The 17,442-nt window shown below is 41.0% G+C and overlaps 2 protein-coding genes across 3 annotated transcripts in view; both read left to right on the top strand.

Annotated features, from left to right (window-relative positions):
• The window catches only part of LOC118219617 (cytochrome P450 2K1-like), a 607,214-nt gene that overhangs the window by 478,546 nt on the left and 111,226 nt on the right, over window positions 1–17,442 (top strand). The gene's annotated exons all lie outside the window — the stretch shown is intronic.
• Window positions 860–7,601, top strand: LOC118219589 (sterile alpha motif domain-containing protein 9-like). Its single transcript, XM_035402874.1, has 3 exons — window positions 860–1,028; window positions 3,024–3,084; window positions 5,103–7,601. The coding sequence occupies exons 2-3, from the start codon at window positions 3,061–3,063 to the stop codon at window positions 7,566–7,568; spliced, it is 2,490 nt and encodes an 829-aa protein (XP_035258765.1). The 5' UTR covers window positions 860–1,028; window positions 3,024–3,060; the 3' UTR covers window positions 7,569–7,601.

Below are 17,442 nucleotides of genomic sequence, written 5' to 3'. Positions count from 1 at the left end.
TGTGCTAACTTTCATTTTACCGTCCTGTTGTGATTTGTGTTCACTCGTGCGCGCGCGCACGCACGCACGCACGCGGAAGCCTATATAGTCGTGTTTTGTAGGTATTGCGGTTCAACGTTAGGAGACAAAGAACTACACAAGGTGTATCGACCGGATTAAGAAGTTTACAGTTTACGCTAATTATTTTAATGTGTATGCAAAAAATAAAATATCTGAACACATCTGAAAACAGCAGAGGCGCTTGTCTTTCACTATATCACTAACGGACATCAATGGGCAATACATTCAAACAATGTAACGACTAATTGTTTTAACTATTAATATTTTCTATCGGAAAAGATGCTTACTTTATGGTAGTTGGAAATATTTAAGACGAACACATTTGTTTTCATGCGGTGCTCACAGAAGGAATATAACCTGCTGCTTAATTTGGTAGGCTACTAACTGACAGCTTGCAACTGATTTCAGAGCAATTTCAGTTTCAGTGCAATGTCTTGATATTTTTAAAGCTCTAGTGAATATCTTTTTCAGTCGTTAATGTTAAAGCTGTACTAATGGACGATTCATTGAAAGACATTATGTATACACACAAATAGTTTCGTTTCTGACTAGTTGTTGTAAGGAAACGAAACTTAAACATATCCGATCTAATCTGTGAGGGTGGAGCGGAGGACGAACTTCAACATATAAAATTTATCCGCGAATAAAATGTCATAGAATGAACCTTACATCGGCAATATAACAATTCTTAATTATTCAAGTTCCCATGCCAAATAGCCATAACTTTAGTGCTGCAATTATGCTGACAAAAAGTAAAGGGGCAAGTTATGTCGTACCTTTTTTTTCGAGGCTTATAAATAAGGAAGCGTTTTCTTCCGCATTGTAGTGTTTATGCCCAGAGACAAGATGTTCGCATTGACTTCATTCATTGAGCAATTAATTCGTGTTTTGTTGTAAAACTGTAGCCTACAGTATAAATTGAAGACTGTCAAGGCATTCCAAAGAACAATGTGATATCACCGAGTCCAGTGAGTATAACGTTAAATCTTACAGTAAAGTGCAGAACAGTAACTGAATTTATCGGGTTTTTATTGGGTTTCAGTCGTTATGCTGTATCGATGTTATATCTCAGTTGTTTTGCCTACAGAAAACAGTTTGTAAACCACATCGCCATACCACTGAGTTCACTAGGTGAACTACAGTGAAATCGCCGTTATGAAGTCGTGAGTGTAATCTGTAAACTTGCTTCTTAGATAGGTAAAGGATGAACTTCTCTGACATGGGCTGTTTTTCCATAATGTAGGAAATAATAGCCCTCGCCGGACGAATTCATCCTTTACAACTTCCACAACAACGTCGATGTTTTCTATTAGTTTTCCATACTGTAAGTAGCTATCTTCGTATGGTGTTACTGAAACGTAGATACTTAAGAACAATTGTGTGCTATTTTATGACAGAGTCCATTGGTCCGTGATATTTATTTATTTATTTATTTATTGAGACGAATGAGGAAGCAGACGAGGCATGAAAACCTCAGGATGAATACATTAAAAATAAAATTCAAATTTCTCCAAGTGAGGTTTTGCATTGGTTTTATTTTTCATATAATATTAAATGATCATTTAATATTTTAAATGCACGTTGTATTTTTTTTTAATTAACTTGTTTTAAATAAGATCTTTAAATATTGACTGTGTGCTAATACATCAATATATAAAACATATACTAATATAATGTATCTGCTTGCGTGTGTGGGTGCAAAACTATTAGGATTATTAGTATTATTATTATTACTTAGACACATTAAATATGATTTTTTTTCATCCATTTCAAAAAAATTTTTAAAAAGAGGTATCAAAATAATTTTAACTTTTATGAGTATTATATCTGAAAATGAATAATTACATAACTTTATTATTTTTTTTTTTTTTTAGGTTTCTTCAGAATTCCAGATTTTAAGTTTTGTTTTCCAATCCTCCTTTAAAAGCTTATAACTTCATTCTGGAAATATTATTAGTATATTCTGGAAATATTAAATTTTGAAATATTGTCACTTTAATTCTTGACATTTAAATTTATTACATTTGTCTTTATTGTCATTATAGTTACTTTTCTAAAGGTTACATAATTACATTTCGGATTCCAATGTACACTACATGTATAAATGCATGCGCGCGCACACACACACATACACACACACACACACAGTCCCGTATTGCTATCCTTGTGGGGACTTCCCATTGACTGCATTCATTCCGTAACTTCTAACCCTAACCTTAACACCAACCACTACATGCCTAACCTTAGCCCTAACCTTAATCTAATTGTAACCCTAACCCTAATCCTAAATCCTAACCCTAAAACAGCTTCTTGACATTGTGGGGACCAGCAAAAGGTCCCCATAACGCATAATGTTCCTCATCTTTCTATCCATGTGGGGACATTTGGTTCCCACAAAGGTAGTATTACAAGTTCACACAGACACTCACACACACACACACACACACACACACCACATGTCTTGATCTTTGAATATATAACTACAGAGCACACACTCGCTTCTTGCTCATCCTCCTGTGTAGCTGTACAGTACACCTACATAGGAGGATGAGCAGGAAGTGAGTGTGTGCTTTGTAGCTATATATGCAAAGATCAAGAATCATAAAAAACTAAGTTATTTTGCAAACACATTTTTTAGGACTTAATTGGCTGATGAAACTAGAAGCCACCCAGAAGTAAAACAGTTTTTAAGTAATCTGTACTGTAACTGTAGCCAATTACAGTACATTTTTGGTCATACAATTTGTACTCAGTATTAGATTACAGTTTTGAAGGACTCAGCCCAACACTGTATAAACAGGACCTATTTTAGATATATTTTTTTAATGTATTGGGCTGTATAATTTACAGAAAGAAATAAAATGCCTCTTGTTATTCATTTTTTTATTTGATTTCCTATAAATGTCTAATGACTTCTTACTTTCTGTTTTTTATTGCTATTTCCCTTTCTACCTGTTGCACAGGACTCAGCCAAGGTGTACTGAACTGAGGGATTTTAAAATGGCTGAACAAAGTCAGACCAAGGTAAGAGAGTAATCGCAAAGAAACAGTATTAATTTTAGAGATGTTAATAGTCTAGAAGAAAACCCATCTGCCCTCAAAACATTCAGTTAAATCATAATATATTTAGAATATATTTATGATGCACATATTCCAAAATATCTGACCCAATACATTTCATAGTACACCATGGACAAGTGTGTGTGTGTGAGGGAGATTGCAATATGTAAAAAAAAAAACATTTTAAAGATTTTCAGTGCCACATTTCATACTCAGTTTTGATGAATATTGATTTTAGACATAAACGTGTGGAGAACACCTGAACACCCATGCTGTCACCAGGCTGAACACAATAATACATTTATATTGCATGGGTGTAATTGCTACAAAGCTACGTGTAAATGCTAATACAGAACGAAAATAGGTTGCTACTAAAAGTATAATCTGTGCTAGCCAAGCGAAGAACAGGCTTCAAACTGCTGGTTATGCCTTGCAGTTGTAAAATACAGTTGCAAGAAAAAGTTTGTGAACCCTTTGGATTCACTTGGATTTGGATTTCTGCATTAATAACTCATTAATTAATCTTAATCTAAGTCACAATAATAAACAAACACAATCTACTTAAACGAATAACAAACAAATAATTGTACTGTCTATACTGACTGCACTAAATAAACATTCACAGTTTAGTTTGGAAAAGGTATGTGAACCGCTAGACTAATGACTTCCCCAAAAGCTAATTGAGTCAGGTGTTCCAATTAATGAGATGAGATAGAAGGTGTCAGTTGGAGGTGCCCTGCCTTATAAAAAGGCTCACAAAGTTTGGTTCCTGACAGGGTCTGCTCTTCTCAAGAAACATCTGTTCATGTGAACCATGCCATGATCAAAAAAATTCTTTAGACAACCTTAGAAGGAAAACTGCAGATGCATTAAGCTAGAAAGGGATACAAAAGTATTTCTAAAGACCTGGGTGTTCATCAGTCCGCAATAAGGCAAGTTGTCTACAAATGGAGGAAATTCTGCACTGTTGCTACTCTCCCTAGGGGTGGACACCCTGCAAAGATCACAGCAAGAGCACAGTGTGCAGTGTTGAAGGAGGTTGAATGTAACAGCAAAGGAGCTGCAGAAATATCTTTAACTTTCAAAAGTCTCTGTTCATGTGTCCACTATAAGAAAAACACTAAACAAGAACGGTATTTATGGGAGGAAACCACTGCTCTCCCAAAAAACATAGCATCTCAAGTTTGCAAAAGACCACCTGGATGTTCCACATCACTTCTGGGACAAGGTATGGATGGATGAGACAAAAGTTCGCTTCCATTTAAAATTTATACCGCTAGTTCCGTGATAGGGGATGAATGCCGTAATTACGAAAATAATGAAAATAACGAAAATAACGTTATTTACCTCAGATAAACATTGGATCGTGTGCCCCCCCCCCCCCCCTCGTGGTTGTGTGCCCACCCCCAGCAGTTGTGGCCCTAAACAACTGCATAGAGCGTTTATGCCACAGGCCTGGCCTGAGAAGAACATTCATGTTTTGCAATGGCCAGACCTTAACCCAATTGAGATGTTGTGGTATGACCTGAAGAGGGTTGTTCATGCAAGAAATCCAAGAAATGCTAAACTGAAGACATTTGTAAGGAGAAATGGTTTAAGATGCCTCCTAACTAGTACAAGTCGGATTGAAAGTTATAAGAAGCATTTGGTGGAGGTTATTGCTGCTAAAGAGGTCCAACCAGTTACTATATACAAGGGTTGACATACTTTTTCCAGCCTGAACTGTGAATGCTTAGACAGTGTGTTCAATAAAGACATGAAAAGTGCAATTGATTGTACATTATTAGTTTAAGCAGAATGTGTCTGTCTATTATTTTGACTTAAATGAAAATCAGACCAAATTTAATAAGTAATTAATGCAGACATACAGATAATTCCAAACGGCTCAGAAAGTTTTTTTCATGCAACTTCTCGTTAGTTCCTGCTGAACTGGACAGTGTGTTTCTTTTTTAAAAATGTTTTTCTTCTATCATACCAAACAGGAAGAAGCACAAATCAGGCAGATAGAATTACCTGCTGAGATTGAGACCTGGACTAAAGACCATGTCAAACAGTGGATTCTCAAAGAGAATCTTGCGGACACTGCCGATGCTGAGATCCTGCATGGACAGGACGTTACTGGGGCCAGCCTCCTCTTGCTTGACAAGTCAGACCTCCGAGAATTAGGCATCAAGTTGGGACCAGCAAAACTCATCCTTAGCAAGAGGGATGAACTTGTGCAACTTAAAGAGGGTCAAGTTGGCAGTCAAGGCGGTCAGTCCCACAGACTCTGCAAGCCCTACCCTTTTCACAGGTACCACGATGCCTGCCGATACAAATCGAACAGCATCCTGGATGTGACCGAGTCAGGTGCGTCGGATTTTATTGAACCCTGCCACGAATTCAAAGCATTCATCCACACAGACAAAGCCAGCGCTGAGGACAAAATGAAGAAGTTTACCGATGAGGTCATTCGCTTCGCGGCAGCCTGCATGAACAGCCGCACCAACGGCACCATTCATTTTGGTGTGGGCGACTTACCAGATTTCATTCATGGGCAGATTCTGGGAGTTGTTGTTCAGGACAAAGAAGCTTTTGTGAATGGATTACACCGGGCTGTAGATGGTCATTTTGAACACAAACATATTGATGTTGCGAAGAAATGCATTAAGCCCCCTCGATTTGTTCAGGTCCTCAACCCGGATATGACATCCTCCGAAAATTATGTGATCGAGGTGGACGTAGTGCCGGCGTATCAGGTCTGTCAAGAGGACGTCTATCACGTCTACAGTGTCAACAAGAGAAAGGGGAGAAAAAAAGGCCAAGGCCAAGAAAAGGACAAGGACAAAGAAGAAGAAGAAGAAGAGCGCAAGTTATTCTTCATTCGTGATGGTACCAGCAGCCGAGATCTCCTGGCTCACAACAGTCAGAAGAAGGATTACACTAAATTCACTGAGGACATCAAGCTGCTGTCACAGTTGAGAAGAGAAGCAGAGAACAAGCGTTTGACTGCTGTGAAAGGAAGTGTCCAGGGATCCAGGCTCAGTGAAATGCTAACAGGTGGATCTCAGTCCTTGGATAAATCCCACTATGAGCAGTATTTATTGATAACCAACAAATCACATGCTATGCAGTTGGAATCCCTTGAATTTCTTTGTGAGATGAATCTGACTGCTGTCTTGGATTTAGACCCAGAGTCTCAAGAAAATGGACTGTGTAAGTACTTTGAAGAGCGCCGGAAGATAAATACCCATTTTCCAAAGAATTATAAGATTACAGAGGCAGTCGAGAACATAGCAGAAAAACTTAAACTTACCAAGCATACCAGTTGGGTGTTCTGCAATGGGCATACCAAAAAAGAGAAACCTTCAGACGCAGATCACTGGTCAACTGAAAAAGGAGCTTCTGTACGAGGTGTTGTTTCTTTCCTGTGTCGCAAAGATGTACTTCCTCAGAAAAGGTTCCTGGTTGTCTTCTTGTTGTTATCCAGTGTGAACGACAGAATGGACCCTCTGCTTGAGATCTTCAGTATGTTTCGGCAAGAGCTTCAAGGCACTGAACAGATCCTGTGCATCTGTGAGAACGAGGGAGCTTTCACTTGCTGGAATGACCTAATTGAGGCACTCCATAGTCAAGACATCTCAGCAAGGTCTATCTATGAGCTCAGCCTCGCTGAGGTTAATGGAACTGTGCTGAGTTTGTGGTCAGACAATCGCAGGTCGAGCCGCTTCCTGCCAAGTGGGGGAACCGGCAAGGTCCACCTGAGAAAAAAGGTGGAGGAAAGCTTAGACACCCTCAGCATTCTCTGTGTCAACCAGTGTGAAGGAGGCACTGAAGAGAAGAAGTCGCTGGAGGAAAGTTTCTATAGAGGAGAGAAGGTGTCCTGGTGGAACTTCTATTTTGCTGAGCAGCCGCAATCCATGCCGTTTATCAAGAGAGACAAGTATGACTTCATTAAGGACACCATTATTCCAGAACTACGTTCTCTGAGGCAAGCCTGTGTGTCCTTCAACTTACTGCATGTCCCAGGTTGTGGGGGCACCACACTTGCAAAGCATATCTTGTGGTCACTAAAGAACACATTTCGCTGTGCTGTTCTGAGGGACATGGCAGAAGACTTCACTGAAGTTGCCAGGCAGGTGGTTCAGCTACTACTTTATGAGGCAGCAGAATGCCCCAGAAAGTTACCTGTGCTGCTGATGATAGATGACTTTGAAGAATTGGATGCAGTAAATGATCTGCAGCAGCGCATTGATGCAGAGTTTGTTAAGAAGGACCTTGGTTCAAGTGGCCCACAAGTCATACTGCTCAATGTCATGAGAACAGAATCCATGGAACAGACTGAAGCAACGAAGGACACTGTTTTCATTGGGAATAACCTTTCAGAGTCAGAGCAGGAACAGTTCCAGAAGAAGCTGAAGAAAATGAGAAGACGCACAAGAATGCAAACACATTCTATGGTTTCATGATCATGAAGAAAAACTTCTCAAGAGAATACATTGAGGGCATTGCTCGAAATACACTCAAGAACTTCAACTTTGAAAGCAAACCTGCTCAGATTTTTGCTGCACTAGTGTTGCTGAATGTTTACTGCAAGGGAGCAGTACTCTCAGTTTCTCTCTGCGAAGTGCTTCTGAGAATGCAGACAGAGTCATCTTGTGCCTCCCAAAAAGTCGAGGATAGGTTTGGGAAGTTCTCTACATTCCTGACCCGTTGCACTGTGGAAGCTAAGGTGGTCTATAAGGCACTTAGGACCATTCATCCCTGTGTGGCAGAGTGCTGTTTACAGGAAGTTGTGACCACTTACAGTGTTTCAAGAGCTATGATTTTGAATATGCTGTTGACTGACAGTACGTTTTACGAGTGCACACAGGGGAGAGATAAACTCATGTGGGATGTGCGCAACATGTTGGTGAAGCGGTGTTACTTGGAGGAGGAAAGTCGGTTCTCTCCTGTAATCCACGCCATTGCCAAGGACACACCAGGGGCTGAGGAAATGGTCCTGCACAATGCAGCAAAGCGCTTTGAGAAAGATGCGATAGTCTCTCAGCTTCTTGCCAGGTACCACTACCTGAAAAAGAAGGATTTCATGCTAGCAAAAGAGTGGGCTAGGAAAGCCAAAGAGATTTCCCCAAAAAGCTCCTACATGTCTGACACATGTGCACAAGTCATTAAGCATGAGCTGAAGCATGCTATTGTGCGTAGCAAAGACAAAGATCCTATGACACCAGAAAAACTCAGGGATTGTCTTAAAATGGCAAGATCTGCACGAGATGCCTTCAGAGAAACTCAAGATATTGCCAAGAGGGAGATTGCACTCAGAGCCAAAGTGCGGAGAGATAACACCCCTTACAATATAGCAGGTTGCCTTGGAGAAATCAACATTGCTGTGATCATCTTGGACATTTTGGAAAAGGTCCCTGTTTTTTCTTCATCTAATGCTGCACAACACAGTATCATGGAACGGGTCCTGTCTGGAAAAATAAAAATCCAGGATGTTGGCAGGAACGACAAGAAGCAAAAACATGCAGAGTATTATCAGGTGCTTGAAGAGTTTGGTGAACTTATTTGTAACCTTAAGAGCACAATGAAAAATATCTTCAATTTCCTGGATGCCTTCTTTGTTGACCTGGGGCCACGATACTCCCAGAGAGACAAACAAAAGGAAAGAACCGCGGAAGAGCTTTCTAAATGTTTCCGTCGCTACGTTGAACTTTTCTGCAATTCAGATGCCACTGAATTTCAGATGAGCAAGAACCAGAACACCATGGCAAAGATTCATGAGGGTTGGAAATTTCTGGAGTTGCACAAAGCTGACACTCATTTTGGGCTCCTTGACAGCCTCTCAAACAAGACCTCCGGTGAAACAATGGAGGATATTGTGAGGACGTATGAATTCAATCAGAAAACATCTCAGATGGCCAGGATTGTGAAAATCAAAGTGAATTACATCTATGCTAACATTGTACTTGCAGCCATCAAACCAGCATCTAAATGCATATTGCCATACACAGAACTCCTGAATTTACTGTGTGAGGTTCTTAGAGATTACATCCCACACGAGGACAGCAGGGCTTTGCACTTCATTGCAGTCGCTCTTTTGTGGCCAGGGTCAAATCCTCTTGCAGTAGCTGAAAGGTTTTTGCCAGCAATAATAAGTTATGTCTCTCAGCTGAGGACCTCATTCTGGCATGAGATGGGATCTGTTTGGCATGCCAAGAAACCTGTGGTCCATTTCTACTTGGGAAAGAAGCAAGGCTACGGTCGTCTGGTCAGCCGTGCAGATGTAGAGAAGTTTGCTGGTGCACAGTCTGGCTGCCTGGGGGAAAGTGAAACATGGAAGCATGGGAAAATCCAGGACCTTCTCTTCAGAGCATACGGCATGGTGCAGGGACAGAAGATTTTTGCAGACACACCGAACCCAGATGTAAAAATTGAGGTCAATCCAGTGTACAAAAGCCAGTTGTGTGGAGGGGAACACAGGAGGGTGTCCTTCTTCATTGGCTTCTCTATGCACGGCCCACTAGCATTCGACATAAAGTTTCTCTAAACCGTTAGGCTTATTATTGCAGGTTCATGGCGGTTTTCTGCCCAACCAAATGAAACTAGCCAGCCTTAACCAGCCTGAATCACAAGACCACGAAAGAAAGGTTTGGAATCTTGTGAGTCACTCCTCCTGAAAGACTTCCCATCGCTATTGCGGAGAGTTCGTGGCACCTTTTGATATTTTGATGTTGCCACTTGATATGTTTATTCATTTTCATGACCGCACTGAATTGTTTTCTGTCACTGCACTGAATATGAGGTGACTAGCTGTCCCCATCTCTGCATGGCTGCTTATCACCGGATCGCTGTCTCTGGATTTCCTTAATGATAATGTTATATGATTATATGAATGGCTTTACAAAGATGGGTTATCCGACTTGTGGTATTTGCTTTTATGACTATACAAATTGTTTTTTGTTTGGCTAATATAGCACTTCTGTGTTTTGATGTTGTAACACTTTTGTATTCTTGAGACTAACACTGATGTTCTCTAGTACTGTTAGTAGTTTCATGTAACCGCATCTGCTAAGTGACTTTAATGTAATGCATACCGTGGTGTTTTTATGGTTTTAAGTTTTTGATGTTACAGCTTGTTACATACGTACACTACATGGCCAAAATTATGCGACACCTGACATACAACATCTCATTCAAAATTATGGGCATTAATATGGTGTCGGTCCACCCTTTGCTGCTGTAACAACCTCCACTCTTCTGAGAAGGCTTTATACTGGACGTTGGAGCACTGCTGCAGGGATTTGCCTCCATGCAGCCAGAAGAGCATTAGTGAGGTTGGGCACTGATTGGGCGATTAAGCCTGGCTGGTAGTTGGCTTTCCAATGGATCCCAAATGTGTTGGATGGGGTTGAGGTCAGGGCTTTGTGTAAGCCAGTCAAGTTTTTCCACATTGTGCACAACAGAATAATTTCTGTATGGACCTCGCATTGTCAGGCTGAGACTAGAAAGGGCCTTCCCAAAACTAAAATGTGACTGTATGCTGGTAGCGTTAAGATTTTTCCTTCACTGGAACTATGGGGCCTAGCCCAAAACATGAAAAACAGCCCCAGACAAGTGGTGTCCAGATACTTTTGGTCATGTAGTGTATATAATGTGTATGTATGCCAGATGTGTATTTTGCCTCTTTGTTAGCACTGCTAACTTAATTAGTGCTTTAGTGATGTCGCAGACTAGCGTAGGATTCTTTTTTTTGTCTGGGTCTGGATTTATATGAGATGAATGCACTGAATGTTCTCTTATACTGTAAGTGGATCTGGATAAAAAACATTTGCTGAATGAACTGAATGTACCTGGAATAATGAAAAGACTGCTGTTTTCATAAGAGACCATTTTTAGAATCAGTTTGCAAATTTTGGTTCTTTCGATTTTTTTTTTTTTTTTTTGCTGAAATATACATTCATTTAACAGTAATATATAATTCTGTAAGCGTTGTACTGCACACGTTGCAGATTTTAAATTGGTACTCTTGCAGTTCACTGTTTGTTAAAATAAAATTATGTGTAATTAAGTTACTAAATGCATTATGTGTAATTAAGTTACTGAATTTTTGTTACTACGCTGGTGTCCATGAGGACAAAAAAACAGTAAACACTCAGTCCTGTACAGAAAAGGCAGACTGAATTGAGCTGTTTTCCACTTTTATCCTCTTGAGATCTGATTTAATTCATTTTTATAAGGCAGTTCACGTAAGTCTGCCTCTTATCAGACCCTCATAGTAAAACAGACTGTTTACTGTGCTGACAGATAGTCAGCAATTGTGATGAAGAGACGGTGCTCAGTTGCAAAACATCCAACTGGATCAGCATTATGTGAACTTTACATTCTCCATAGTACAATGTAATCATGTTTTATATTGTTGGAAAAGTGATGTCATGGTGTCTTTAATGGTAGGGTGCGGAGTAAAGATCTTGATATTTATGGGTCAGCGCCCAGCCCATATACAAAGGTTAACCCAGGTGTGATATGCTTACAGAGGTAGTGCAAGCAGGATCATTTATCTATACTGCTGTGTCATGATTGTGCCTTTATCTGATGACCTGGTGTTTTGCTTTGATCTTTTTGGGATTGGGATGGCAGGTATGCCATCCCGCCAAGTTACGCCTTGGCGGGGGCATGCCCCATACCTATACAGCACTGAGAGTTTGGCACTTTTCAGGGTTCCCCACAGAAATAACCACAACAGCCACAGACACGCAGCCCTTAAAAACATTCAATTCTGTACATTCTGACCCCATTTCAACAAACAGAACTCATAAACAACTTCACATGTCCACACAATAAAGCCCCAAACTAAGGGGATTTTGCGTTTTCTCCTTCTTCTTCTTCTCTTTCTTCTTCTCATTCTTATTTTTCCTGCCGCCTTTCCCACTAACAACATGTCTCCCCATTGGACATTCCACTGACACCAGCCAAATCTTCACCTACACGACCCAATCAAAAACGCGCATACACACGCAAAATACCGATACCTTTCTATTCTGAAACATTTGCAGGTTAAACAGCTAGTCCGCCTGTGGCCTAGTGGGGACGGTTACAGTCTTGAGAACACAAGGTCAAAGGTTCAAACCCAGCTAAGAGCACCTTTCTTTAAAGGAGTACCATGGTGATTTTCACACTTTCTCATTTTTATGTTTTACTTGCACAGGAGGCATTGAAGAAACACAATGAGTACAGTATTAAATATGTCCGTCCTGCATTTTTGGAGAAATATGCGTTTTACATTTACCGTCCTGTTTTCAAACGGTTGACAAAGTTGTCAACTTGGTCCGTCACGAACACAGTACTCCCACACCTCTCCCCTTTTCTACGCCCCGTAAACCCATGGATAACTCCAGACCCATAGTTTGCGCGGCTGCCTTACAGGCAAGACAATGCACACATTTGACTAACGTTAGGTTCACTTACATTACAGTGACTTTTAAGGACTATTAGATTATTTCTGGTTATATCAATTTAGCTAGCTAGCTCACGTTATCTAGCTAGTTTGCGTTTATGAGGACGTCATAGTTGTGCTTTCATCTTAACTTGGCTAGCTAGATAGCAAAAATTATAATTGGATATAAGTCAACGTCTTTACCTTAGCTATCTATCGCTATACTTCATATACTACTAAGCTAGCTAGCTTGTGAAAAGTCTCCCAAAAACAGCACGTATCGTGGGGGTAGCTATGGTAATGGGCCACGGTCTGTCAATCATATAGCTGACTGACAGTGAACATAACTGACAGTTCTCATTACCACGCCCAGACGGTTCGGGTGAACTTTTACAGTGGGGAATTTAGGCTTAAAAAAACACATTTTAAAGTACATTGAAATGACTGAATAATTTTTAAAAAATTATGCACATTTGTTTTCTTCTTGCCTAAAGACAACCGAGAAGTGTCACGTTCAACCACCATGTTACTCCTTTAACCTGCTTTTACCTTCACTAATAATTGTCTACTACTTCTCCATTATTGCTTTTGCACCACAGTATTATGACGTACCGTCTGCACGTTCAATTGTTCACCGGCTACAATATTGAAAAACCATATGGATTCAACGGGACCTCTTCTGCGCTTACTCGCCTGTGTTCTTTAAAGCCACGGACAGGTTTGCTAATTATATTTCACGCACTGCATATGTCATGGTACTGCCCCTAACAAAGTGGCAGACTGGTAAACCTCCAGTTGAACGATTGAATCCCGCCTCGTCCTCAGGCAGATACTTTCCTCTTTTACATTAACGTTCTCTTACGCTTATATTACATTTTCTTTACCAAAACTCACTCATGGCCACCCATATGCATTTCATGACGGCAAATGTATTCCTTTTATTACAAAGTTACACCAGTTCACCGCTGTGCCATTTCTACTAACTACATTTCTTCACTTGGCTACCGTACAAAACCTTATGAGCAAACGCCACGTTCCTACATTCATGTTACCTTGCCCTGTTCTCTATCTAGCCACATACAAACAATTACGTGTACGTTCTGCAACTCCCCATTCAAACATTTACATTTAAAATCATGATTCACTCATAGTTACTACTAGCACTGAACATGAAAAAAACACAATAATGCAATGATTCCACATGTCACTTAAACCTCCACTTTCACTAATAATGCTACACAGCGACTGTTATATATACCATTCGATAAGGAATATAAGCTCGCTCATGGTCACTCCATTTACTTCGCACTATACTCCGTGATCATGTCAACCTTCACCTACATGCCCACTCTGCTAAAAACATATTGTTTCCACTGCGGAATTTCGTAATTTCATCCTAATTTCTCTCACACTGTTGTAACTTTCTCATATGCAAAGCCTGCTGGGACATATGCGTCTGCTCCTATTCTGCACTATCATGTTCTCCGGTTCTAGTTTAGCAAAACAGCGAAGAGGATTCCTGCCTGCAGATGAGCCTATCAAAATGCCTTATAAACCTTACAAACACTAAAAGTGCATCTCCACGAAATAACAGACAATGGAGCTGCACAGAAGGATAAACCTTACTAACACTAAAAGTGCATCTCCACGAAATAACAGACAACGGAACAGGACAGAAGGCTACACAAGTTGCGACCTAGGGAGTTAACAATTCTACTGACTTGCTGATTCTTTTGTCAGTCAAGGCTCGTTGGATGGACGTCAAATCCGTGAGTACATAAACTGCCCATATTTCATCTGCGTTTCTTCTTCGTTTACGCTTATGCCACTGCATCCTTTCTCACAGACACTGTTTCACAGCAAACCGAAACTGCAGAACGGTACACGCTCATCAGACTGTACAAATTCACACAACGATAGCCATAATCCACACCCGTTTTTTACAGGGTCGCATTTCTCACTCTCATAATGAAACGCTTTGCAAAAAGAACTGATATCTCATAAAAAAAACACGTTTTCAACGTACAAAAATGCCAAGTTACTAAAAAGTATTGATATCAAAATGACGCCAAGTTACGATACTACAAACAATATAGCCTATCTTGCCTCACCGAAATGACATAAGATGTATCTCAAAGCAATGCTACCCAACATTTCCTCAGTTCTTTCAAGTCACTTGGCCCTGTGTTTTCTAATCGTACCATTTCACAATGTCATGCAAACTTTTTGTCAGATCAAAGAGACAAATATTTCGAATTGTCTCATGGAACACATTGAACATTGTACACTGAAATTAATGTATAAATTCATTAATGTACAAAACTGCTGCTGAGCAACGACAGGAAGCCCATTTCTTCAGTAAACATGTTTATACTTGCTTCTGAACTGAATTTGAGTACATGTGCAAGTTATTGTATATTTGCTATGTGCAATAAATACTGCATGTAAAACACATATTGTACATACATACATAGAGAACTTCTTTATCCGCATGGGGACATTTCCCTGGCAGCATCTTACATTCACATTCACATTCACGAACACACTTGTACCAAGAAACATACTATCATTCACGCAACAGAAAGCCTGGGCAGCAAAATGCATAGGCCTACATACCAATACAAATTGGACATACACACACCTATTCAATCAATCTTGACTGTGAGACAGCCATCCACACATATGTTTGGCCTGTCCATGTAGTGCATGCTTATACACAGGGCCAAGTGACTTGAAAGAACTGAGGAAATGTTGGGTAGCATTGCTTTGAGATACATCTTATGTCATTTCGGTGAGGCAAGATAGGCTATATTGTTTGTAGTATCGTAACTTGGCGTCATTTTGATATCAATACTTTTTAGTAACTTGGCATTTTTGTACGTTGAAAACGTGTTTTTTTATGAGATGCTCTTTTACACTGGAATTGTTACTAACAATCATCTGTAATCATTATTTTATTTTATTTTATTTTATTTTGATTCTCTAATTTTGGAATACCAAATAACGTTTGCAATACCAGATCATATTTGTGTCATATTTGGATTAGACGATGATCCAGCATTGACGTACTTGGCACCAAGTAGGAAAGCTCTCCTCTCATCTCTGCGTTCATGAACCTCCTGTAAAGGCTTATGGGACAGACATATGTCTGTGGTGTGTAATTAATTATACTGGTGTCTGTTAAGGCACTGTTCCGGTGTGTGGATGAGCCCCATGGTCTGGTATCTGTTAAGGCTCTATTCCAGTGTGCGGATGGGCCCCATGGTCTGGTATCTCATAAAGCTCTGTTCCAGTGTGTGGATGGGCCCCATGGTCTGGTATCTGTTAAGGCTCTGTTCCAGTGTGTGGATGGGCCCCATGGTCTGGTATCTGTTAAGGCTCTGTTCCAGTGTGTGGATGGGCCCCATGGTCTGGTATCTGTTAAGGCTCTGTTCCAGTGTGTGCATGGGCCCCATGGTCTGGTATCTGTTAAGGCACTGTTCTATTCTGTGAATGGCCCCACATTCTGGTATCTGTTGAAGCTCTCTGGTGTCCAATCTGGACCATGCCAGTGCCGACTGTGGCTGTTAGTCCAGCAGGGTGGTGCATAAGTGAATAATATCTAGGGAGGGATCTCAGGAGGCATAAAGAATGTGTCCTACTGCTCATCGGTGACCCCTTCTGGTCAGTCACAGACCCACAGGGTGACTCAGTGTCTGTGTGTGGTAAGTAAATGACACTTATGTTTCTCCTGCATTGCTCTGGATAAGAGCTCCTGCTAAATGAATGTATCGCACTGCATTTGTGACACATCAGATATGATTATTTCTGCTTTTCCTGCAGAGCTGTGTGAGTAAAGAGCACCTTTCTCCTCTCTGCAGGCCGTCAGGCTGTCAGGTGACAGAGAGAGGCTGTGCTTCTCTGGCTTCAGCTCTGCGTTCAAACCCCTCACACCTGAGGGAGCCGAACCTGAGCTACAATCACCCAGGGGAGTCGGGAGTGAGAGCGCTCTCTGCTGGACTGGAGAACCCCGGCTGTAGGCTGGAGAAACTGAAGTAAGTACAGAGTGAGAGAGAGTCAGGAATAGTGAGAGAGGGGCTTCTACAGAGCTCCTCTCTGGTTAAAACCACTCCCACTGCATTCTGGGACAGACCCAAATGCTGTTCTACCATCCGTGGAGTCTGCAGCTTTGTCGACAGTAAAACTAGGGAGACGCATTAAGCTTGTCAGCTAAGTCCTTACAGCGTGGAGCTCTCCCATTGTCGCAGAACTCAGTTTCCACGCTGCACCCCATACACAGTGCAGTCCGTGTGTCTCAGGCTCTGTCTGTCCCTCTGTCCCTACAGTATTGACCATGGAGGTGAAATCAGGCTCAAACCAGCCCATGACTCTTCTTCTTCTCTTCTTCCAACAGTGCAGTGACGTCTCTCTCATGAGCTTCTCTCACTCTATCTCTCCCTCTCAAACACACACACACACACACACATGCACACATGTGCACTCTTACGACCTGTAACTCACCTGTATTACTATAACCAGGTGTGCACTATCGTAACACAAAGACACCTCAGTATTAACCACAACCCGAAAGAAGAGCCAGTTAAGCACAAAACGATATATAATATGCAAGAAGGCGTTTATTATACAGCAAAGCAGGGAGTTAGAGATATTTGTCCTAAAGGAGTTTTTCAACATATGTACTGGTTTAACACAGGTTGCAGGATCTCACCGGGCAGGTAGATGTATCCCACACAAGATGGTCCTCTGGTCTAAAAGTCCATCCTCCAGTTTCCTTAATTTGTTAACAAAGATGGTGATGATGGTGATGATGGTGGTCAAGGTGAGCAGATTGCAGACAACAGACAACGTGGACTGTAGGCAGTAGGCAACTCCAAGCTGCAGGCCAAGACTCCGACTCCGACCCAGAC

This window comes from Anguilla anguilla, chromosome 2 (genome assembly GCF_013347855.1).
Source record: "Anguilla anguilla isolate fAngAng1 chromosome 2, fAngAng1.pri, whole genome shotgun sequence".
Lineage (NCBI taxonomy): Eukaryota > Metazoa > Chordata > Actinopteri > Anguilliformes > Anguillidae > Anguilla > Anguilla anguilla.
Note: the sequence above shows the minus strand (reverse complement) of the source record. Positions and strands in the feature narration are given on the sequence as shown.

Bases quoted from the DNA above. Each gene is read 5' to 3' on its own strand.
- LOC118219589 (XM_035402874.1), top strand. From the start codon at position 3,061: ATGGCTGAACAAAGTCAGACCAAG. The intron at 3,085-5,102 runs GTAAGAGAGTAA...CATACCAAACAG, and splicing joins CTGAACAAAGTCAGACCAAG to GAAGAAGCACAAATCAGGCA.